This window comes from Haliotis rufescens, unplaced genomic scaffold, assembly GCF_023055435.1.
Source record: "Haliotis rufescens isolate VD_foot unplaced genomic scaffold, xgHalRufe1.0.p SCAF_55, whole genome shotgun sequence".
Lineage (NCBI taxonomy): Eukaryota > Metazoa > Mollusca > Gastropoda > Lepetellida > Haliotidae > Haliotis > Haliotis rufescens.
The window spans coordinates 1342078-1365784 of NW_025964279.1; the positions used below are offsets into that span (position 1 = coordinate 1342078).

At 41.9% G+C, this 23707-nt stretch overlaps 2 protein-coding genes and 1 long non-coding RNA gene across 5 annotated transcripts in view; 2 read left to right on the forward strand and 1 right to left on the reverse strand.

Moving 5' to 3' along the window:
* The window catches only part of LOC124144996 (E3 ubiquitin-protein ligase MIB2-like), a 35872-nt gene extending 26269 nt beyond the window's left edge, over positions 1-9603 (forward strand). For all 3 annotated transcript variants that reach the window (XM_046514630.2, XM_046514631.2, XM_046514629.2), the window contains exons 13-19: positions 475-629; positions 2324-2453; positions 3890-3992; positions 4469-4566; positions 6904-7082; positions 7840-8072; positions 9110-9603. In XM_046514630.2, coding sequence (XP_046370586.2) covers positions 475-629; positions 2324-2453; positions 3890-3992; positions 4469-4566; positions 6904-7082; positions 7840-8072; positions 9110-9147 — 936 coding nt within the window. In that variant the 3' untranslated portion in view covers positions 9148-9603. The remainder of the gene's footprint in view (positions 1-474; positions 630-2323; positions 2454-3889; positions 3993-4468; positions 4567-6903; positions 7083-7839; positions 8073-9109) is intronic.
* Positions 9604-10277: 674 nt separating this feature from the next.
* LOC124144997 lies at positions 10278-14017 on the forward strand. Its single transcript, XR_007218573.1, has 2 exons — positions 10278-12961; positions 13112-14017. It is a non-coding gene; the product is annotated as an uncharacterized LOC124144997 (long non-coding RNA).
* A 3404-nt stretch (positions 14018-17421) lies between these two features.
* LOC124144947 lies at positions 17422-21535 on the reverse strand. The gene is made up of 3 exons (XM_046514568.2): positions 21204-21535; positions 19194-19412; positions 17422-18116 (listed from the first exon to the last, which is right to left on the reverse strand). The coding sequence occupies exons 1-3, from the start codon at positions 21256-21258 to the stop codon at positions 17854-17856; spliced, it is 537 nt and encodes a 178-aa protein (XP_046370524.1). The 5' UTR covers positions 21259-21535; the 3' UTR covers positions 17422-17853.
* Positions 21536-23707: the final 2172 nt, after the last annotated feature.

Consider the following 23707-nt stretch of genomic DNA (forward strand, 5'->3'; position numbering starts at 1 on the left):
GGGACACATGATTTTGTCCAAATTAATGTAAACATTATTCAATGAAATTTTGATTAAACTTAATAAAATAGATAACAAACATAAGTCCAGATATACAATGAACACTTTTTATTACCAGATGGTGTAACAACAGGATTAACTTGAGTAAATCAATACGGATTTGTTGATATTCTATTTCTGATGACAGATCATGATGAGAAAACATAAGTTGAAGTTGGTGGTCCGGCTTATGTACCACACACAACATTTTCATACAGATTTCAAGGACCAAGTTAATACCTTGGCTTATCTACGAGATCGGCTTATCTATGGTCATGTACGGTACTTCGGCATACGCCAACACTTAAGTCACTTTTTTCCAATGTTTAAACAACCGGCTGTATTATAATTTTTCCGTTAACACAATCTCAATCTGCAAAATTTATTTCAACTTCACTTCAATTTGTATATATAATTAACTTCTATAAATTTCAGGATGTGGCAGGTGACACAGCTCTTCATGATGCCATTCAGAAGGGCAACAGGGAGGCCATTGAACTTCTGATGAGAGCTGCCAAGATTGACCTCAGCATTCCCAACAACAAAGGCTTCAACCCTTTGCAGTTTGCTGCTTTTACTGGAAACACAAGGTAAATTATGTACTTCTTTAAACATTATCCTTTTCATCCACTCTAAGTCATCATCTGGTCTGTCTGTCCATCTGTCCGTCTGTCCGCCTGTCTTTCATTTCTGAAGCATCACTTGAACAATGTGAAAGATGTTTCATCCAAGTTTAGGGCGGTTGGGTAGCCTAGTGGTTAAAGCGTTCGCTCGTCACGCTAAAGACCAAGGTTCAATTCCCAACAAGCGTACAATGTGTGAATCCCATTTGTGGTGTCCCCTGCCGTGATATTGCTGGAATATTGCTAAAAGCGGCATAAAACCATACTCACTCAACCAAATTTGGTTTATGTATTTGCCAGTGGCTGAAGTGGTGCCTTTTACTTTTGAAGGGGCTGGGGGAATTTGTCATGTTCTAATGACACTTGTTTATCAAGATATGGGTAGCTTCATCTCGGACTGGATTCTGAGTGCTCAGTATCGGGGTATGAAGTCATGATAGCTTTGTCTAGCAGTGTAGATTCATCCCCATGGGGCTTCATACCAAAAGACGTTAAAAGATGGTACTTGTTGTTACCCTGTCTGTCGCTCGGCATTAAGGGGCTAAAACAAGGACTGGTCGGCTTGGAGTCAGTATACTGCGTCTGAGTGGGGTATTCATGTTCAACTGCGGCATGGTATCTCAGTGAGCTAGCACTATAAATCGGCATCAGTCTGGACTAGTACAAGCAGCCACACAAACACACACATGTACATGCACGTCGCTATATAAGTGCAATAATCTTGGACACGACGTAAAACCAAAATTCACTTCACCTCACGAGGTACCCTGTGATTGTTAGACTCGACCAGAGACTATGGGCCTGAACAATGTGTGATGTGGCTGATTGTTTGGCTTTGATGACGATGAAATGGAGTTAAACTTATCATTGAAGGTTGTTGCATGTATCGACGTGCGGGTGTGTGTGTGTGTGCGCGAACTGATCTGATGTCTGTCATGGAGCTATTAGCTACACTTTTTGGAGCATGTCAATCATGTTTATGTAAATAAAACGACTTTTGCCTGATCATTTGGTGACATCTTTTCAACCAAAATGACAATTAATTGACTTATGTTTTCCTCACAACATATTTATTACCAATTTATGTGATTCATTTTATATGCCCTCCCACCTGTCTCAAGAAAGGTGCGCTTGTCATGGTATCTACAAGCAAAACAAACACACAGGTTTCCTTGAAACAGCTATTTTCAGGCCGCCATGATGTAGCGGAATATTGCTGATTGCATGAAGCCTCACTCACTCACTCACTCACTCACTCACTCACTCACTCACTCACCCACCCACCCACCCACTCACTCACTCACTCACTCACTCACTCACTCACTCACTCACTCACTCACTCACTCACTCACTCACTCAGGACAGTCATTTGACGGAGAATTGATAATGCCCATTATGAATGATGTCATTTTTTTTTATCTGCGTTAAACAGTATTACATGTGTCACTAAGCAATTGAGTAAGCCTCAAAATAATAAAGTTTAAGTGTTTGACAACTTCCCCTATCTCTGATTTAAACTTCAGACAATCCCGAAAAGCCTTGTTTCACTGCTTTGTGATGACATCAAATAAGTGCTCATACAGCTATAGTTGACGTGTCACTGACTAAGCATAGCAATGTAACTCTTCAAAGTTTAACTGTAACATGCTATTGTGATTCAGCGCTACTCAGGCCATCTTGAAGAGAGACACCTCTGTGGTTAATCTTCAGAAGGGCGAGGACAGATTCGCCGCTCTCCACATCGCTGCCATCAACGACCATGTGGAATGTGCCAGACTTCTCATTGATGTGGTAGGCTTTTGAAGGCTGACCAGTCTTGTCACGTACATGGTAGGCTTTAGAAGACTGACCAGACTTGTCACATACATGGTAGGCTTTAGAAGACTGACCAGACTTGTCAGGTACATGGTAGGCTTTAGAAGACTGACCAGACTTGTCAGGTACATGGTAGGCTTTTGAAGACTGACCAGACTTGTCAGGTACATGGTAGGCTTTAGAAGACTGACCAGACTTGTCAGGTACATGGTAGGCTTTAGAAGACTGACCAGTCTTGTCACGTACATGGTAGGCTTTTGAAGACTGACCAGACTTGTCAGGTACATGGTAGGCTTTAGAAGACTGACCAGTCTTGTCAGGTACATGGTAGGCTTTTGAAGACTGACCAGTCTTGTCAGGTACATGGTAGGCTTTAGAAGACTGACCAGACTTGTCACGTACATGGTAGGCTTTTGAAGACTGACCAGACTTGTCAGGTACATGGTAGGCTTTTGAAGACTGACCAGACTTGTCACGTACATTGTAGGCTTTTGAAGGCTGACCAGACTTGTCAGGTACATGGTAGGCTTTAGAAGACTGACCAGACTTGTCACATACATGGTAGGCTTTTGAAGACTGACCAGTCTTGTCAGGTACATGGTAGGCTTTAGAAGACTGACCAGACTTGTCAGGTACATGGTAGGCTTTTGAAGGCTGACCAGACTTGTCAGGTACATGGTAGGCTTTTGAAGACTGACCAGACTTGTCACGTACATGGTAGGCTTTTGAAGGCTGACCAGACTTGTCACGTACATGGTTGACTTTTGAAGACTGACCAGACTTGTCACGTACATGGTGTGCATTCCGGAAGTTAGTAGACTAACAACTAAGCTTTCAAAAAGTGAACAGCCATTGTAAGGCATTCTGTACAGATGTTACAAGATTTACAATTAATAGCATGGGCTTTCCAGAAGATTCATAACTTATCATTATAAGGCTAAAGTATACAAAACCTACCAAGTTTATCTTTGACAGGCTAGATCACAGATTTATTTTCTGTCTGTTCTACTTTATGACTGGTAAAAGATATATGCCTCCTTTCTAAAGATGAGAGACGAGCTAGTTGTAGGCGATCCATGTCCTAAACTCTGATTGACGGGGTTAGACTTTCCACTCATGTAACGGTAACAGTGAAGGATCTCAATGATCCGGATTCCCAGTCATAACCAGGGGCACAGATGGCCCAGTCAAGTAAGGCGCTGCAATCACTGTGCAGAGCTCCGTCCTTTGGGCACATCAGAAACCAATGTTCGTGGGTTCACCCCGATTATGGTTTTATGTTTGTCAGCACCATGCCTGTGCTCATGGGTTTCACCACAGTGGTAAAGGCCTTGGCACTACATCACCTAGGGCGTGCCTCCCACATTAAGCTGACACTTGGAGACTTAACTGTACACACTATGTGTTGATAGGGGAAGGCCAAGGTTGATATCCAGGGTGCCAATGGAAGCACAGCCCTCCACCTCGCCTGCCACGAGGCTCTATACAGGACAGCAGAGTTGCTCTTGGAGAAAGGTACACACATTACGGTTACACAGCGCTTTAGGCTGTCAAGGTCATTGATAGAATAACATGTGACCTCCACCTCCCCTCAGTTCACAGACCTTCTTTTTTTGAAAGCACAATCAAATTGGACATTGAAATCAATTCAGATTGATACAAATCTCTCCGACAAATTTTGCAGGTGCCCCATTTTAATCAATTGTACAAAACTTCACTTTTACGAACCTTTGTTATTTATTGTCTCTGTGGGGATTCAGTGCAAGAAAAGGCCCCATCAGATCATTCTTGTCATGGGAGCACACTTGAATTGTGGTAGGTCAGGCCCTGTGACTTTATTGATGCCTTTCTTAAGCCATCACACACTGCTAGACTTGATTCCTGTAATACCACCATCAACGATGTGGGTAAAAGCTACCTGTGGCGTAAAGCAACATTCACTCCAGCATTTGCCTTGTTCCTGTGTACCTGCCACGTTCGTGTTGCCGCAGGTGCCGACCCCAACGTGAAGGATGTGAGCGGCAACACAGCGTTACACATCGCCATGGGCGCAGACAAATCTACAGGAAGAGGCACAGAGCATCAACTGGTGAGACCAGATTTACCTTGATGTCAACTGCAGCGTTAGAAATTGGCGCTAGTCCTGTAGTCCTTACCAAACTGCCTAATAGTAAAGGTATCCTAAGGACTAGTAGAAATTGGCCCATTTTAAGGGTTTTGCCATATGGTATCATTATAAGGACTAGTGGACAAAAACTGTTAGTTTCTAATCCTGAACTGGCTCGACATTAAATGCACTTAGAGCTTGCATCTATATGCTCCGAACGTATTTCTGTGTTTTAGTAAAGGAGATATAATGAAACGGGGCCCTGATCTAACCCTGGTCATAATGTTAAGCCTGTGACTTTGAATTCCATCTTATTTAAACCGACAATTGAACTCTCTTGTGCGATGAACCTGCATGTCACTTAAATATAGAATACTAAACGAGCTCCCGTGTAATACCAATTTTATGAAACGAGTGAATAGTTCTGGTATCTGACGAGCGAAAGCGAGTCAGATACCACAACTATTCACAAGTTTCATAAAATTGGTTTTACACGAGAGCGAGTTTAGTATTTTATTTATTACTTGTCATTTATAATGTTTTTAGAATTATACTGTTGAGTGTAAATAGGCTGACACCTACACGATCCATGGCATAATCCAATTGAGTTTAACAGAATAATACTTCAAACACGTCAAAAGTTGAAACGTATGAATTTAATATCATACAATGGTCCACCTTTAGAATTCAGGCGTTCGTCCCACAAAATTATCGCAGTGCTAAGGCTATCACAACTCACATAATTTAACTTAGACTAAAGACTCTCGTTGCGCTAGAGTACGATCGCCTTGTGGAACGGGGCTTTGCAGCTCAAAGTTTACAATGACGTCACAATACCCGATGACGTAATTTGTTGAATTTTGTTGCAAGATCCATCGGCGAAACAATGCCATGTGACGTCAGCCTAGCAACAAGGTTGCTGGGGTCATCGAGTGTGCATAAACTCCTCCCAGTGATCTATCATCTCCACACACAATGTCGTTGAATACGCCAAGGGATGTTGAGAGCTTTCAATATTTGTTCGTGAAACGTGTTCCGAGAGTACATAAGCACGCGTTTTGGTATTACACAATGTGTAATAAAGCTGTATGTTTATTAAACGAGTGATCTCTTCACGGGCAAGTAATAAATACAGATTGTTACAAAAATCTATTTTCTTATCTAGTGTTATCAATGTTTGCAAAAATGGATATAATTATTGATCAAATTTTTTAAATTAAATCTAATTCTTGTTGTCAATATGAATACAGAAAAGTACTTGTTTTATACCAATGCGTTTAGAACCCAAATACTCCAACTTTGACAATATGCAAGTATGTTAAAACTGTTTTTGTTAAAAAAATCCCAAAGAAATATGTTGTATTTTATACTGTTTGTACTGAAGATGTATTTTGTTTGTACAAAAAGGCTTGTGGCCTACAAGTACTGAATAAAGTTAGAGAAGTGAGAGGAAAAATTCTTGTTATCACATTGCCCAATCAAAAGTTTGTCGTGACATGACTTAAATTATGTTTTCTTGTTATCATTGCTGTGTTAGATGTCTTGTCCCCTTAACCAGTTACATATTTGAGGTACATTATGAACTGTCTGTGACCTTTACAAAACAGAACCGGTTTCTCGTGCCTGCACTTGCCAAAGTGAAACATTGATCTGAACAGTGAGTGCATGTTAATCATTGCTGTAGGGTACCCTCGAAAAGATCAGCTGTTATCAATATTTGGAAGATCAGTGGGTAAACACAAGTGATGTACCCATAAAAAAATACCAATAGTGAACTTTAATAATGTGAAATAACACAGACATATAGAGATTCTGGGTCAGACATGGTTCCAGGATTATCATGCCTGTAAGAACCGAGTGAAATGGGATCAGGTGTTCAGGTCATGTGGTTTGGCTGACTGAGTGTTATTGTACCCAAATAAGTGAGGAACCCCTGAAGATCCGGGGTAGAATAGGTCTTCAGCAACTCATGCTTGCCGTAAAAGGCGACTTTGCTTGTCGTAAAAGGCGACTAATGGGATCGGGTGGTCAGGCTCGATGACTTGGTTGATGCATGTCATCAATTGATCACTGGATTGTCTGGTCCAGACTCGATTATTTACAGAATGCTGTCATATAGCTGGAATATTGCTGAGTGCGGCGTTAAAAGACAAACCAACCAACCAACCAAAATAAGTGAGGGTGCTTACTCTATCAACCATTAGTTTGCCTGATCCAGACTGGACCTGGTATAACTGACAGTAACCAGAATGTTAGTGACTGTGGCATAAAACAACATTAAACCTTAAGTCTTCAAGCTCAGGGCATGTCATGTTTCAGTTGGCGGCGCTGCTTGGACTGACGTCACGCACCGACGACGAGGCACGCGTGAAGCTGGCATGTCTGTTGCTGCAGAAGAAGGCCATCATGGACGCCAAGAACAACAATGGCGCCACACCACTGGATGTTGCCAAGAGTCCCACAGTTAAGCAGGCAGTACAGCTATTTGTCAGACAAAAGTGAGATCATTTAAAGCTTATAATGAAAACTTGTGTGAAGTACTTAGTTGTGGGTTTGAATCCCAGATTTACCCCAAAACTGATTCTGGTCTGTCCTCCCTATACCTGTGCTCATTGGTTTGAACAATTAGGTAAAGGTCTAGAAGCTGTGTCAGTTGGGGTTATCCCACAACATAAAGCTGACATGTCGTGAAATAACGTTCAAAGCGATGTGAAGCTCCCCCACTTTCTAAAGGTTTCTAAGGATTCTGAGGCAGAAATTGTGTGCCCTGGCTACCGGGATGTCATCGTATCCAGATGATGTTTATCAGTGCTCATGCCGTCAACCACTGGTTTGTCTGGTGTAGCCGGAATCAGCAGTGTTAGAAATTGGCACTAGTCCTGTCCTCCTTACCAATCTGCCCAATAGCAAAGGACTACCGGTAGTAGAAATTGGCCTTTTTTAAGGTTTTGCTTTATGTTATCATTATAAGGACTAGTGGAAAAAAACTGTTAGTTTCTTACCCTGATTAGTAACTGGCAACCCTGACATAGCTGGAATATTGCTGAATATGACGTAACGCAACATTCACTCACTCAGTGTAATTGATACAGCAGTGGGTTGTTTCATTATTGTCCAGTTTTGAACCTCAGGTGTCAATATGTTTAAGGAACACTTTGGCGAGATAGATATTCTGATGGTTAAATTGGTATGTATGGATGAACCAACACTGAAAATAATAGAAGCCCCACTGTTGACGATTGTACACTCTTCCAGCCAGGGTTCCATCCAGCGTTCCGCCACCTCCACCCCCCGAGGGGGTGGGGCAAGGGTCCAGCTGCGCACCACCATGTTTGACATGCAGCTCCCGTGTGCCAAGTGTATGAGCAAGATGGCGGACATCACCCTGATGCCGTGTGGGCACAAGATCTTGTGTCGACAGTGTTGCCTGACTACCGAGATATGTCCACTCTGTGAGACCCACATTGAGCGTAGACTCGCCAAAAAAGGTAAGACATAAGATGGCAGTGTGAGATTCACCATGAGACAAGATAAACATTAACTCCTGTGTCCGATCTCAGTGATAGTTCCGTGGCAAAATAGGTCCCGTTGGCCTTCTAGAAAGAACCATCTAAAATAGTCCCACATGTGTCCTTTTCTTTTCTATTTCTTCTCAGTTAAAACAGCACAACAAATTACCTTTTTGGAGTGACAGCACACCTTGTGAATGATTTTTGTTGTTGTTTTACTTGTTATTATCTGCCCCCTAACGCCCAGGAAGATGAGATGGTTTTATTTTTCACCAGCCAGAACCAGAAAAAAAATTCAAATTCAATTCGTTAGGCCCACTATTAAATACAAATAAGAATGAAGTCCACAAAAATTATTTTCATAATCATAAAAAATCCATTGTATGATTACGACTATATCAAAGGCATGTGTCTCTGAATCAATCTCAAATAAAGATGATAGTATATGTTCGTGAAACTACAATTACTTATATAATGATCATGAGCCATGGTTTTGTCTGACACAACTCATCACAGGTACACTAGCTGTAAACATTCTGTATATCCTGAGGGGGCAGGGGTGGCCCAGTTGTCTGAGGCGCTGCGATTCGCTGTGCAGAGTTGCATCCCTTGGGCACGCCAGAACCCTATGATTGTGGGTTTGAATCCCGGTTCACCCCGATAGTGTTTCTAGGATTGTCAGCATCATACCGGTGCTCGTGGGTTTCACCAAAGTGGTAAACGACTGAGACGTGCGTCACTTGGGGCTTTCCTCCCACATTAAGCTGACACACTGTGGTAAAACTAGAATACTGTTAAAAGCAGTGTTAAACCAAACTCACTCACTCACTCACTGTATATCCTGCACTGAAAACAGAATTACCATGTATTCCCAATAAACTGGTCAGCCAATATCGTTATGTCATATAACATAAATCATATTGAGTGCCACATATTTTTATTTCAACCTTATTGGATAGCAAACCATCCATGGACTATGAAAATCATTGGGCTCACCCAGTGTTTTGCCATTTCAGAGCGAGCTGACTTTGAGGAACCTTGCAAAGTTCAGTGAGGTGCCCTGGCCCTGAACTGACAAGATGGGATCTATCGTCTGAACAGATATACCATTAACAGACAGATGAAGCAAGATTCTCTTTTGTTCTCAAAGTTACCTTTCATGATCATAACTATTGGCAAGGGCTGGCGAATGTGATGTCGACATCTTGCTTGTTTGGCACTTAGCCATGGGGATATAACTGTTCAGTGAAGACTTGTTAACCAGGACTCTGTCAACTTATATGTCACTTGACACTTTGTATGTGCACCCTAGTTTCACATCTGCACTCGCTTCTCTCGAACTCCTCACAACTTGATATTTGTTGTAGTTTTAGTATTAATGGTATTGTGTATTTGCATTACATGTACAACATATGATGTCTCAAACGAGGGTAGGGTCCGTTCAATCCAATCAGTCTTTTTCCATGAAACTTGGCATCTGCATTTCTCATCAACTGAACTGGTGCCTTTTGCTATTTTGAAAGTTTTCTATGTTTTATCTTCTTATGTTACCATGAAAACAATTTGACTTTGTCTCAAATGAGGGTAATGTTTGTTTCCAGGCCATAAGTTAAAAACCTCAACATGTTTTTAAACAAAACTGGGCATATGCAATGTTGATCAGCTTAACTGGTGCCTTTTGTCATTTTAAAGTTTTACAAACAATTTAGGCTCCGTTTTTGAGCCATAACTCTCAAGCTAATGAATATGTTAGCATGAAACTAACTATACATTGGCAATGACCACATGCTGGTCTAATGCCTTTTCATATTTTGCAATTTAAAAAATTTTTTCTTATGTTTCCATGGAAACAGTTTAGAAATTCATAAAAGTATTTCCACTAAGCATAAAGCTACAGATTGTTCATTATAGGTACATCTTCTTGCACAATAGAATCTTTGTCATCCAACTCCTGTTACGAGTTCAATAGTTTTATCTGCCATAAAGTGTCAACATGGCATCTGTAATGCTGCATCATAAATGCATAAATAAGAGACCCATGAAGATTCCGGGGTAGAAAAGGTCTTCAGCAACCCATGCTTGCCCTAAAAGGCGACTATGCTTGTCGTAAAAGGCGACTAACGGGATCGGGTGGTCAGGCTCGCTGACTTGGTTGATGCATGTCATCGATCCCAATTGCATGGATCGATGCTCATGATATCAATCACTGGATTGTCTGGTCCAGACTCGATTATTTACAGACCGCCGTCCTATAGCTTGAATATTGCTGAGTGCGGCGTTAAACATCAAACAAAACAAAACAAAGTATAAATCAGAATCAGTATCTGTATGTGTTTGATTTTGTTGATTTTCGGATTTGCAATCACATTTATAGTAACTTGAACTAATGTATCAACACAGTTTAGTCTTACCTGTTTATATCCAGGTTTTATTAGTTCTACATAATCCCAGATATTACTTTCTTCAGTATTAAGTTAGTGTGTTTATTTGGTGATCTTTGTCCTCAGTATATTAAATGAATTAAACATTGACCTTCATCATGCATAATAATGCATGGGCGGATACAGAGGGGGGGTGCGGGGGTGCGCATCCCCTCTTTTTATTTCGAAAAAATCTTTATTTCTGTATAAATTACCACCAAAGACAATAAATAGATCTGAATTGAGCACCCCCCCGTTTTCAAAAAAGCTGTATCCGCCCATGATAATGCATTATATGTAATCATGTATTCTCATTTTCATATTTGTTATTGAAGGAGGAAAAAAAATATAATACACAAACTCATTATGCTCACTCAAAATACTATTGCTTGCAGTGTTGTCTACACCTTTGAGAGACAAAGCTGACTTGTATTTTCAGTATATTTTGTCAATATTTAACAACATATATATATTAGAAATCGAGTATAATATTATTCAGAATGATTGCTGAAAAAATCAGACAATATACTTTAAGTCTTGTGAAACAAAATGTTGTAAGTCGATATGGTTTTCGTCACACATGGGAGATAACTCTTCTTGATGGTGTTTGCTTTCTGCTACTTGGTATTTCTACAGGGAAACGCTTCTTCATATCTATGTTACGGAATATGATCATGCATTGCAGTTAGTTCAGTACTAGTCAACATTCTAGCCCACGTTATTTGCTTTGAGGAAAGGGGAACATTTGATTGATGTGGTTGGCTGTTCAAGGTTGTGTACCTGAGTATACACAGCTCTTTACCTCCAATGTTTACTTTATTTACCAGTTTTACAGAGGAAATAACCCTGTCTAAACCAGCACCTTCATTATCCAGCACTCACAATTAACTGGGATTAAGGATTATGTTTTGAGACTAACACCTTTCTTTCTTGTTGTACAGCCATACACCTGTACCTAGTGATGAGTACTGACCAGTGTTGAAATAAATAAAATTATCAGGCACCCAACAGGACCAACAGAGTTTAGAAACTGCAGGCCCCGACTAAACTCTTCAGGCCCTCATTAAAAAAATGCATCTTTTTGTGACAATAAATCAACATGTAAATTAACTGGAGGCCATAAGGACCCATACAAATTTGAAACCGCGGACCGACACATGATCTTCCTGCCACGGGTGTACGGACAAGTGATTTTTCGAACACTGGCACTTTTTTGAAGGAGCAACTTGTGTCATCACTGATTTACAGTGATCCATTCGTATAGTTTTCACCAGTATTTTGCCTTTTGGACCCGGTGAGTGTCTGTTTCGATGGGTGGACGGGCCTAGTTCTCTAGTGTTGATGCTGTGTATTAACATATATCTTGTGTGTGTGTTGTAACTGAATGGTGTCATGGGGATGTTGTAAGCACCTTCATTGTTAAACTAGTAAGCATGTGGCAATTTGGACTGAAGTCTCTTCCAGGAATACACTGAGATGAGATAGCCTGTATAACATATCCATTGTCTCTCTGTTTCATGGTTAGGGACCAACGATATGTTTTTCACAACTCAAGTTAGCTCACCTGACTGAAAGTCAAGTGGTCTTTTGTCCTTGGATGTTTGTCTTGCGTCCGTCCAGTGGACATTGTCATTAAATGTCATCAGGAACCTTCAAGTGGCACCTTTTTCTCATTGCTTTTGCGATTTGTGTGAAGGAGTATTCAGGATTCAGGAGTAAGCAATGACACCCAGAGTGAAAACTTGGATGGTTTAAGGATTTCGAGGAGGGGGTTGGCACCCTGACAAATAGTGCATTCAATTTTACAGATTTAGAAACATTATGGAAGTGTAGTAACTTGTTGTTTTACTTTCAGGCATCGAGAACGACCAGCGAACACTTTTTAGGGTGTTAGAAATAGGCAGAATTGTTTCCCAGTATTTTCTGGAAGAAACGAGATCCCAGTATCACCCCATCCTCCCTAACAGGAACCTCAGGTCTCCGCCGACTGTCTCCCCGAGGTCTTCCCCTCTGAAACAGTGAGGTCATGATACCCATACAACAGTGAGGTCATGATACCCATACAACAGTGAGGTCATGATACCCACACAACAGTGAGGTCATGATACCCACACAACAGTGAGGTCATGATATCCATACAACAGTGAGGTCATGATATCCATACAACAGTGAGGTCATGATACCCATACAACAGTGAGGTCATGATACCCATACAACAGTGAGGTCGTGATATCCATACAACAGTGAGGTCATGATACCCATACAACAGTGAGTTCATGATATCCATACAACAGTGAGGTCATGATACCCATACAACAGTGAGGTCATGATACCCACACAACAGTGAGGTCATGATACCCACACAACAGTGAGGTCATGATACCCACACAACAGTGAGGTCATGATACCCACACAACAGTGAGGTCATGATACCCACACAACAGTGAGGTCATGATATCCACACAACAGTGAGGTCATGATACCCACACAACAGTGAGGTCATGATACCCACACAACAGTGAGGTCATGATACCCACACAACAGTGAGGTCATGATACCCACACAACAGTGAGGTCATGATACCCACACAACAGTGAGGTCATGATCCTCATACAGCACGGTTTGGTCAGCATATGTGAACAGGATGATTTACTTATGTACAGGATGGTAATGACTTCTATAATTTATGAACGTTGTCTTGATAAGTGTGACACGAATATGTCTTCGTCTTGTTATATATAGAATATAGGACGAGTCGTCCGATTGAAGTGTCCTTAACCTTGAGTATTATAGTGTATAATTCACAGGTCCACTGTTGAAATCAGTCCCGAAGCTATTGATTCATGTCAGAGTCGAGTTCCCCGTTTGATCACATTTGCATCTAGTACTACTGTAAACACTATATTTTAATGCGAGTGAATTGCGTCCAAAACCTGATTGAGATCTCGTGATGGTGCACTGTCGCGGTAGACAGGTATTGCCATCTTCGCGGTGACCAGTTTTCTGTCACTCGTTCGTCTGTCAGCTTCCCCATTGCCTCCATGTGTATGGCATTAATACAATGTATTGTTGTGATGTCATATTTGACTTTATTGAATATCTGTGTGTTTTTAGTTTAAAGACAGACTCCGTACTCCGCAAATGTGAATCACATTATTGAAGTACTTTCCTTGACGTCTTGCTGTATGATATACATGTAGTTCAAACAAGATTACCCTGTCAATTAAGCAGATACAATGCCAGCGGTTTACACTACAACCTGAACAGTCCTGGTAGAATGCTTAGCCATAGAATAGTTCTGTATGGACACTCCATCGGATTATATATTAGGCAGGAACTGAGTCAACGCGATGCACACACACACACAGACAAATTCTGTAAGGTTGATAATGTTGATAATTATGTAGGCCATTTTCTGTCATGTAATACCACGTGCATTACAATTGCTTTGCATATGTAATTATTATAAACTTCAAGAATAAACCGAAGACAATTCTTCAATGATCGTGTTTCATGTTGTGTTTAATATTTTCATTTAACATATACTCAAAGAGCCGTGATCATGTACCGCCTCCGTGGTCTAGTGGTAGAGCGTCCGCCCGGAGAGCGGAAGGTCCGGGGTTCTATCCCCGACCGCGTCATACCAAAAGACGTTAAGAAATGGTACTTGTTGTTACCCTGTCTGGCGCTCGGCATTAAGGAGCTAAAACAAGGACTGGTCGGCTCGAGTCAGTATACTGTGTCTGAGTGGGGTATTCATGTTAAACTGCGGCATGGGAACTCAGTGGGCTAGCACTATAAATCGGCATCAGTCCGGACTAGTACAAGCAGCCACACAAACACATACACGTACATGCACGTCGCTATATAAGTGCAATAATCTTGGACGCGACGTTAAACCCAATTTCACCTCACCTCACCTCACCTTATACTGTTGTCAAGCAAGGAAAGGAAGGATCTATAACCAAAACGTATAAACTAAATTAAAGAAGTCGTTATCCTTAAGGTGTGTCTGCTTTGATGTCCGTCAACTCCTATCAAACATTTCAAGTTATTATTAACTGTGATTGGTTAGTTTCATTAACCATTTATGTGCACAACAATTTGAATGTGACCACAAGTTTGTGGCGTGACCTTATCTATGAATATTAGTGATTTGTGAATTTAAGCTAAATAGTACATAGTACATCATCACTATTTGAAAGTGATGTTCCTAAACGCATGGTTATGATATAGTGGAATCATAGAATATACTCTGTTTTAGTTTTAGCATAGATTCTTGTGATACTGGAAATGGTTTTGTCGCTTATATAAATGCTCCTCCGAGTTCTCCTGAAGTGGAGAAAAGCACAGTGCTGCAGATTTTACATATCCTATCATGGTCGATCGTTTCTGATTAAGGTCCACGGCTTTCATGTGTACATTTAAAACCAGAACCGTGACGATCCCAGGTAGAATTGGTCTTCAGCAACCCATGCTTGCCCTTAAAGGCGGTTGTGCTTTTCGTAAGAGGCGACTAACTTAAACCCAACCAATTTAGCCCATAAAAGCTAAAACCCCCGAAAAGATTTTATCTATCAAATTCTGAATCCAACTTCACCCCCTGATGCTAATGATGCTCTCAACAGTAGTGCTCCCATGTATCACATGTTTTTCACATCTTGGTATTCAGGCGCTGAAGAGCTCCGAAGTATGGAATGATTGTCTTCCCTTGGGAATCGAGGAACAGGATAAGTTCCAGGTAAGCCACTCGTGTCTCCCCTTGGGGATCGCGACCCGTGACAATTCCGGGGTAGAATAGGTCTTCAGCAACCCTTGCTTGCCGTAAAAGGTGACTATGCTTGTCGTAAAAGGCGACTAAGGGGATCGGGTGGTCAGGCTCGCTGACTTGGTTGATGCATGTCATCGTATCCCAACTGTGTGGATCGATGCTCATGATATTAATCACTGGATTGTCTGGTACAGACTCGATTATTTACAGACCGCCGTCATATAGCTTGAATATTGCTGATTGCGGCGTTAAACAACAAACCAAGTAAGCAACCAACCAACCTTGGGGATCGCAGCGCTAAAGAGGTCCTACGTATTCCCTGCTTGTCTCCCCTTCTCAGGACAGGTTCCAAACATACCCTCCTTTGAGCAGACTATTTAAGTCCACAGTGCCCAATGCTTGTATGATCCGACGATTGACAATTGGATGTGTAACGCTGTGCTAATTGTGTGTGAACGTCCGACAGCGTGGCTTGTTACTTATGGAAATAGTCACTGGTTTGTCTGGCCCAGACTTAGTTATTTACAGGATTCTGTGATAGAGAGGGAATATGACTGACTGCTGCAAAACAACATCGGCTCACTAAATCACTTTAGCTGATAAGCTAATAGCTGAAATGCTAATAAATTTGCTTTGAACAATTTGTAAATGCTACATACTGCCCTAATGGCTCGCAGCGAGAACCGATTTTGTCAGATCCCTGTGGTATCGGATAAGATCATTAGTTTGGATATTGTAAAATATTCTTATTCTTTAATGTATTTTAGAAGTACTTACTGGATCTTCTTCAGCTCTTTGTCTAAAGAGATGGTGTACAAGGATTTTTATTTCAAATATTTACTTGCACAAAGCGAAGTAATATGGCTTTAATCCACTTTGCTATCATTGTTGGTATGCCAAGTTAAATAATCTTCAGTTCGACGTATTAAGGGGAGATATGGTACTGGTGGCACAATGACCAAAAGATCATTAAGCAAAGTTACGCCCTTTGTCGTGCCAAGATCTCCTACGGGTTCGAGTCCGATGTCTATTCCCATTGAGACCCTTGGTCAGTAAACACCATACCTTTACGACCTGTGTCCTTTTTCGGCTTCAGCCTCACTTTCATCTGACCTGCCGTGATAAGATTCAAAGCGGTCTTACACCAAAATTCACTCATGATATGTTCACGGAAAACCACGTACTGCGGACAACAGAGAAACAGGTACTCACGTGAGCTTACACGAATGGTACTCTCGGCCGAGTTGAGCGGAACATATGAACACCAATTGGCTGTAGTATACATGTAGTAAATCAGGTGAGTGAGTGAGTGAGTTGGGTTTAACGCCGTTTTTAACAGTTTTCCAGTCATATCACGGCGTGTCAGCTTAATGTGGGAGGAAAGCCCGAAGTGATGCAGGTCTCAGACGTTTACCACTTCGGTGAAACCCACGAGCACGGGTATGGTGCTGACAAACCTAGGAACATAATCGGGGCGAACCGGGATTCGAACCCACAATCATAGGTTTCTGGCGAGCCCAAGGGACGCAACTCTGCACAGCGAATCGCGGCGCCTTAGACGACTGGGCCACCCGTGCCCCCGTAGATCAGGTGACGCTGAAATGACAGTGTGGAGGGTGCAACCGGTGGGGCAGGATACGCTCTCCCCTTCGCGAATACGGGCGGTCGGGTAGCCTAGTTGTTAAAGCGTTCGCTCGTCACGCCGAAAATACGGGCTCGAATCCCGACATGGGTACAATGTGTGAAGCCCATTCCTGGTGTCCCCCGCCGTGATATTGCTGGAATATTGCTAAAAGCGGCGTAATACCAAACTCACTCACTCACTCTTCGCGAATACCTCATATCATCACTATTTTGATAGTGATTGTGAAACAGATGATTATGATATAGTCCGAATCGTACAATGGACTGTGTTTTTATCAGGGATTTCTTGTGATGGTGGAAATGGTTTTGTTGCTTTTATTTAACCGAGATACCTCCAATGTGAAACTGTATGTGAAGATATTTGACAGCATGACATTTGATATTTCATCGATTTTAAGAGTCGCGAACTTTCATGCGGAATCCAATGAAGCCTTCCATGAGCCATTATTTCTTTGTCCCAGTGAATTACGTGTCTCGATAAATGATAAGATAAGACTCTAAAGACATATTATATTTTGCAATAAGAGTGACAATTATTAAAAAATGAGCTTTGTTACTTTCCATCCCACATCCCTGTTGATCTTTGTATCTTTTATATTTGTAAACGTTCTTAAAAATCGATAGGAAGGAAAAAAAACTACTTTATATTTTCATAATATGTAAATAAAAGAGTCTGTTCCACAGAATGATTGATAACAATTATTTAGGTTTGTCCTGAAACAGGTGTTGTGACATCTTCCAGTCCCAGAAAAAATGAATAAAAATTGTCTCAAAGATCCAAGCAACACCCCCCTCAGAATATGACATGGTCAGACCCTATCTATATATATTGTTCTGGTTCTATTGTCATTTAGTTACACTTCTAAAAGCTATATTCCATCATTATTATTGAAGTCCAACCAGTGGCCGCCCCCTTCAGGAACATCTACACCCTCACACAGACAGCTAAAAGACACAGTAGATACAGCAGCACATCTAGGGCAGGGCATCCCGAGGCTCCGGTTATGTACCGTGGTCCGTTGCAGAGGTCGGTGGAGTTGCACAGAGTGACGCACACCTGGTAGCCGCGGTTGTCGTAGCCGCAGGTGGTGAAGTTGGACGGGCTGAGGTTCTTCAGGATGGACAGGTCGAAAGAGAACGTCCACCCGTCCGAACAATCACGGATGTAGCTTAAAATAGTCCCGGCAACTGCGGATAGATAGAATGGTTGAAGGATGAGGCTTTGAAACCAGTAGAAGACATACCTCGACCAGTGATCGATAGAGTGAACACTGACTAACGCCGCCAGTAGGCTGTTACACAAAGGCTTTTTCGGTCAAAATGTTCTATTTCAGACTACATATCAATCTTTTATAAAATGCCTTGTCTACACTCGATAATGTCTAGAATATTGCCGATTGTGGCGTAAAACACATCTCGCTCTTGCGTCTCTATGATGGCCAAACTACACGTGACATGGCACCGCCTACAAATATGATCAAATGTAGATATTACATCTAATTTTTCTCTTCGTGTTTCTGTCCAAATACTGTCTTTTGAACTTCCAAACACTGTACATCTGACACCATTGGGATGCGGGTAAGAATAGCCCACGCCAACTTATACTTGTTGGTTGGTTGGTTTGTCGTTTAACGCCGCACTCAGCAATAATCCAGGTATATGACGGCAGTCTGTAAATAATCGAGTCTGGACCAGACAATCTAGTGTTTAATGTCATGAACATGGATCTACGTAATTGGAATCGATGACATGCATCAACCAAGTCAGCGAGCCTGACCACCCGATCCCGTTAGTCGCCTCTTACGACAAGCATAGTCGCCTTTTACGGCAAGCACGGGTTGCTGAAGACCTATTCTACCCCGGATCTTCACGGGTCACTTATACTTGTGAGAGGCGACAAAATGGATCGGATGGCCAGCCTCGGTGACTTGATTTTATTGTATGCTCTAATACTCCGACGTCATGGGACGTTGCTCATAATATCAATCGGGGCGGTCAGGTAGCCTAGTGGTTAAAGCGTTCGCTCGTCACGCCGAAGACCCGGGTTCGATATCCGACATGGGTACAACGTGTGAAGCCCATTTCTGGTGCCCCCCGCCGTGGAATATTGCTAAAAACGGCGTAAAATCAAACTCACTCACCCATAATATCAATCGTTTGTCAGTCAGTTTATTTATATGCTGATATGATATTTCTGGAATATTTCTGAGTGCGGCGTTTAACAACAAACAAAGAAACTTTCATCCGGCAGTTAGTTGCACCTACTTCCATTTCGGACCTCTTCGATCATACACATGGTTCTGTTGACGAAGGTATCGCAGTTCTTGTAGTGAAGTGCCTGACTACCGGAATTATCCACAATGACCCCGTTGCTGTTGTTTTTGGCATCAAAGACCTGTTTAGCCACAGTCAGGAAATTTTCATGCCCGTCAATACAGTCCCCTTTACCCCCAGAAGCACTGCACTGATAGCACAGAAGACAACCTGAAAACAATGGTTGCACAAACACGTTAAAGTTTACAATCATGATTTTACGACATGCTCAATCATCGTCTTCTTGACGCTTTGGAATTGTTAAATATACCAGTTGCAGTTCTTACAATTGCCACACAAGTTATTATAATATTGATATGACGGTGGGTTAGTATTGTATGTTCTTTTTGTGCCTACCTCTGCTAGGAGCATCGGTTTGAGTTAAAGACTATTGGTAATATTGGTAAATACCGCAACCAGAGTGCGTGTCCCCCTTGCTTTGCAGAGCTGTATATACTTTGTGCCTGGGGCAAGATACCATTTGACAATTGATGTGATAAGAGTATTCTGTATTGTTTCGAGCTGTTTCTACTTACTCTCTCTGGCTGCAGATACTTGGACTACACAAGCTGCATCTTAATCTTGAATAAACTTCCAAATCATGGGAAAGGTTCACTCAGTTGAGTCAACTCAGCGTTTAGGTCATAAGTGTAATTTTACTTCATTCATGTATTTCAATTTCCAAAGGTAAGATGAGATGAAATGGAGTGACGTCGCGTCCATCATTATTGTACTTATATAGCGACGTGCATGCACGTGTGTGTGTTTGTGGCTGCTTGTACTAGTCCGGACTGATGCCGATATATAGTGCTAGCACACTGAGATACCATGCCGCAGTTTAACATGAATACCCCACTCAGACACAGTATACTGACTCCGAGTCGACCATTCCTTGTCTTAGCCCCTTAATGCCGAGCGCCAGACAGGGTAACAACAAGTACCATCTTTTAACATCTTTTGGTATGATCGAACCCCGGACCTTCCGCTCTCCGGGCGGACGCTCTACCACTAGACCACGGAGACGGTCCAATTTCCAAAGCAAATTATTTGTGATCTGACTGTCAGCCCCGAACAAGACGTCAAAGTACATGTGACACGGCCAACTTTCTTAAATACTAGTAATCACCATTTACGTTCCTGGTTTCTAGAAGAGGAATTCTGTTCAATGTGGTGTTAAACCCAATTCACTCATCCATCCTTATTTACTGTTTGTCCTTTATTTGTTTCTACTTTGAATGGTATGGAAGCTCCTTTCTTCCATGGAAATATATACTTTAATAGCGTAACCTCGTTTATACTATCACGCATGGGGGTTCAAGGACCCACAGTTCGCTTTTTGACCTTTATTTAGCCCGTTATAAAATTATCCATTGTGGCCCTTTGGTTTAAATAAATAAATACTCAAAACGCGACAATGTGAACCGCGACTATTGTTTTGGTTGTTTTCGTTATTTTGTAGTGAGTGTTTAAGGGCGACATCGCGACGATGTCTCTTCTAGGGTCCCATACCAAGCACACCCGCCATTCGTAGCGTGACGGTACAGTCAATATGCCTAATGGCCCCTTGCCAAGCGATGACCAGGCCCGCTCTGCCATTTAGAGTTTAGGCCGCACAATAACAACGAAACCGGATCGTTTGTCGTTTACACAAATACAAAACTTGCCTGCTAATATCAATAAAATTAATAAACCCATAAATATACAGATATGCTTAACTTGTGATCTAAAGTTGAAATCAATTGAAACCCGTTATTCCAGACTGAACCATTCACAGTTCCGGATTATCAAAAGGTATAATTGTACAGGTACGTTGCCAATGGTAACAGTCCAGAAGATGAGATTCTACGTTAAAACGGGGTCTGGAGCAAGCGGATATCACTGTGTATAAATCTGGAGTGTGAATTGTATTAATTGTGATACATAAGCTCGATATTAGCAAGAAATGACAAAGTTTTCACTTACTTGAAAAAGGCAGCACTCCGAGTAGACAGACGAGCCTGAATATTCCCAAAGCCATGTTCTACTGTTCCACTTAATCACAATAGTTTCCACGCTCGACTCAACAATGGCTTTATACGTATACCCCGGGTTCTCGTCTCGCCTTTTTGGATAGAAAAACGTCAGTAAAAATTAATCCGAAATCAGAATCGAACTTAAAGATAGATCCCAAGAATTATTGCGATGCTTTGTTCGGCTTCGATGCAATACGCAGCTCAAGACTACAGGACTTCTTCACGACCGTCTAGCAAGGTGAAATACGTTACAACAAGGAAGTGATTGGATATGGGATGTCATGCACCAACGAACAGTGTCAGTAGTTGTATTAGTATGCAACGCGAATAAGAGAAAACAACCAACTGATTTAGCGTCGGTCATCAATTGATACAACACATGAATGTTAGCCATCGATTCAAAACTTATACTTTTTCGAAAAACAACAACAAACAATTATGACTTATACTGTTATTTCGACTACAAGGGGTGCATGGTGTATACTTCAATACAAGGTTAATGATGTATGTGACCCAGCTGGGTTTGGTTACGCTGTTTAGGGACAAACTGTTTGAAGCAAGACGAACTCTTTCTGAGACGATATAGACACGCAAAGAGCCCAAGTAAGAGACATGGCTTGTCTGGTTCGATCACTTCGACCAGCACGCAATCACGCAACATGATACCTGTCAGGTGTTCTCTGATTACATAGGTATGTCGTGACGGAGTCAAGCGTGTATTATGTCGGCTGGATAATTTGAGTGAGTGTGGGTTTACGCCGTTTTAAAGAATATTACAGCAAAAGGGGTCACACATTGTACCCATGTGGGGAATCGAAACCGCGACGGCGTGACGATCGAACGCTTACTACCCCTCCTGCCCTACTAGGCATCCCCACCGCCCCTAGATAATTTGACTTGTTTCCTCGTGTGGTTTATTTAATAGTGATTTTAAGACTGTCAGTTCCTGCAGAGTATGCCGGTGTGGAGGAACCCCCCCCCCCCCGCCACACACACACACACACACACCTCCAACGAAAATGTCACATACCGGGTGGCCCAGTCGTCTAAGGCGCCGCGATTCGCTGTGCAGAGTTGCGTCCCTTGGACACGCCAGAAACCTATGATTGTGGGTTCGAATCCCGGTTCTCCCCAATTATGTTTCTAGGTTTGTCAGCACCTTACCCGTGCTCGTGGGTTTCACCGAAGTGGTAAACGTCTGAGACCTGCATCACTTCGGGCTTTCCTCCCACATTAAGCTGACACGCCACGATATAACTGGAATAATGTTAAAAGCGGCGTTAAACCCAACTCACTCACTCACTCAGGCACGGCTTTAACCAGTTGGCTCCTCCACCCCTAGAATACGCTATAGGTCAGTGTGGGACATTTGAGGGTAACGCCGCTTTTGGTGGTATAAGCCGTTGCTGTACACCAGCAAGCTGGTAAAACGTGTCTATCCAGACATCGAGAAAACAAAACCATTCATATTCCAGCGAACATTATCTTTATGAATCGTACGTTTTCTGACAAATCTGTGCTGCTTTTTACACGGTGGACCTGTGATGGACAATCTCACAAGTTTTGAGTGTTGATTTGAAACAAAAGAACATTCAATAATTTTATGCGTCAGATGCGTACAGTACTGATTCTGCTAATTAAAGGGAGGCAACTTTCGAATGAATGGAGTTGTTTCCCTTAGATCACCATGTGCACACAAAGTCACAGAGCCTGCTAAAAGTTAGACGGAGACACTGCCAGGCAAAGGAAACTGTAAACCCATGTTTGAAGGTGGTTAAATATGATACAAACAAGAAATGGTTATTCGAAGGTGGTGTATTTGATACGGGTGTAATAGTTGTGTTTTGGACCTTAAGTTTGCAGTGTTTCGGCCACTTTTCAGCCAAGTAACGTTTTGATAACGTTCGTGATTTTTTATGTCGACTTTCATTTACCCGACAGTTAAGTTAAAGTAAAGTGAAGATTTATTAGTAATAATCTGTTAGTTTGTTTGTTTGTTGTTTAACGCCACACTCAGCAATATTCCAGCTATACGACGGCAGTCTGTAAATAATCGAGTCTAGACCTGACAATCCAGTGATTGACATCATGAGCATCGATCCACGTAATTGGGATACGATGACATGGATCAACCAAGTCAGCGAGCCTGGCCACCCGATCCCGTTAGTCGCTTCTTACGTCAAGCATAGTTGCCTTTTACGGCAAGCATGAGTTGCTGAAGACCTAGGTCACCCCCTCCTCCGAATCCAGAATACCATCAGTTTTTCACTTTGAGTCTCATTCGCTCACCCCTGAATCCCGAATATTTCATGACACCAATCTCAAAAACACAAGTCAGAATTGAATCTAGAAAGGCAGAACGAAAACCTATAGACCACTTTCCTACATGTAGGTCATAACAGGGTGAGATTTGAAGTTACATTACTGACAAAATACCAAAAAATATGAAATGTG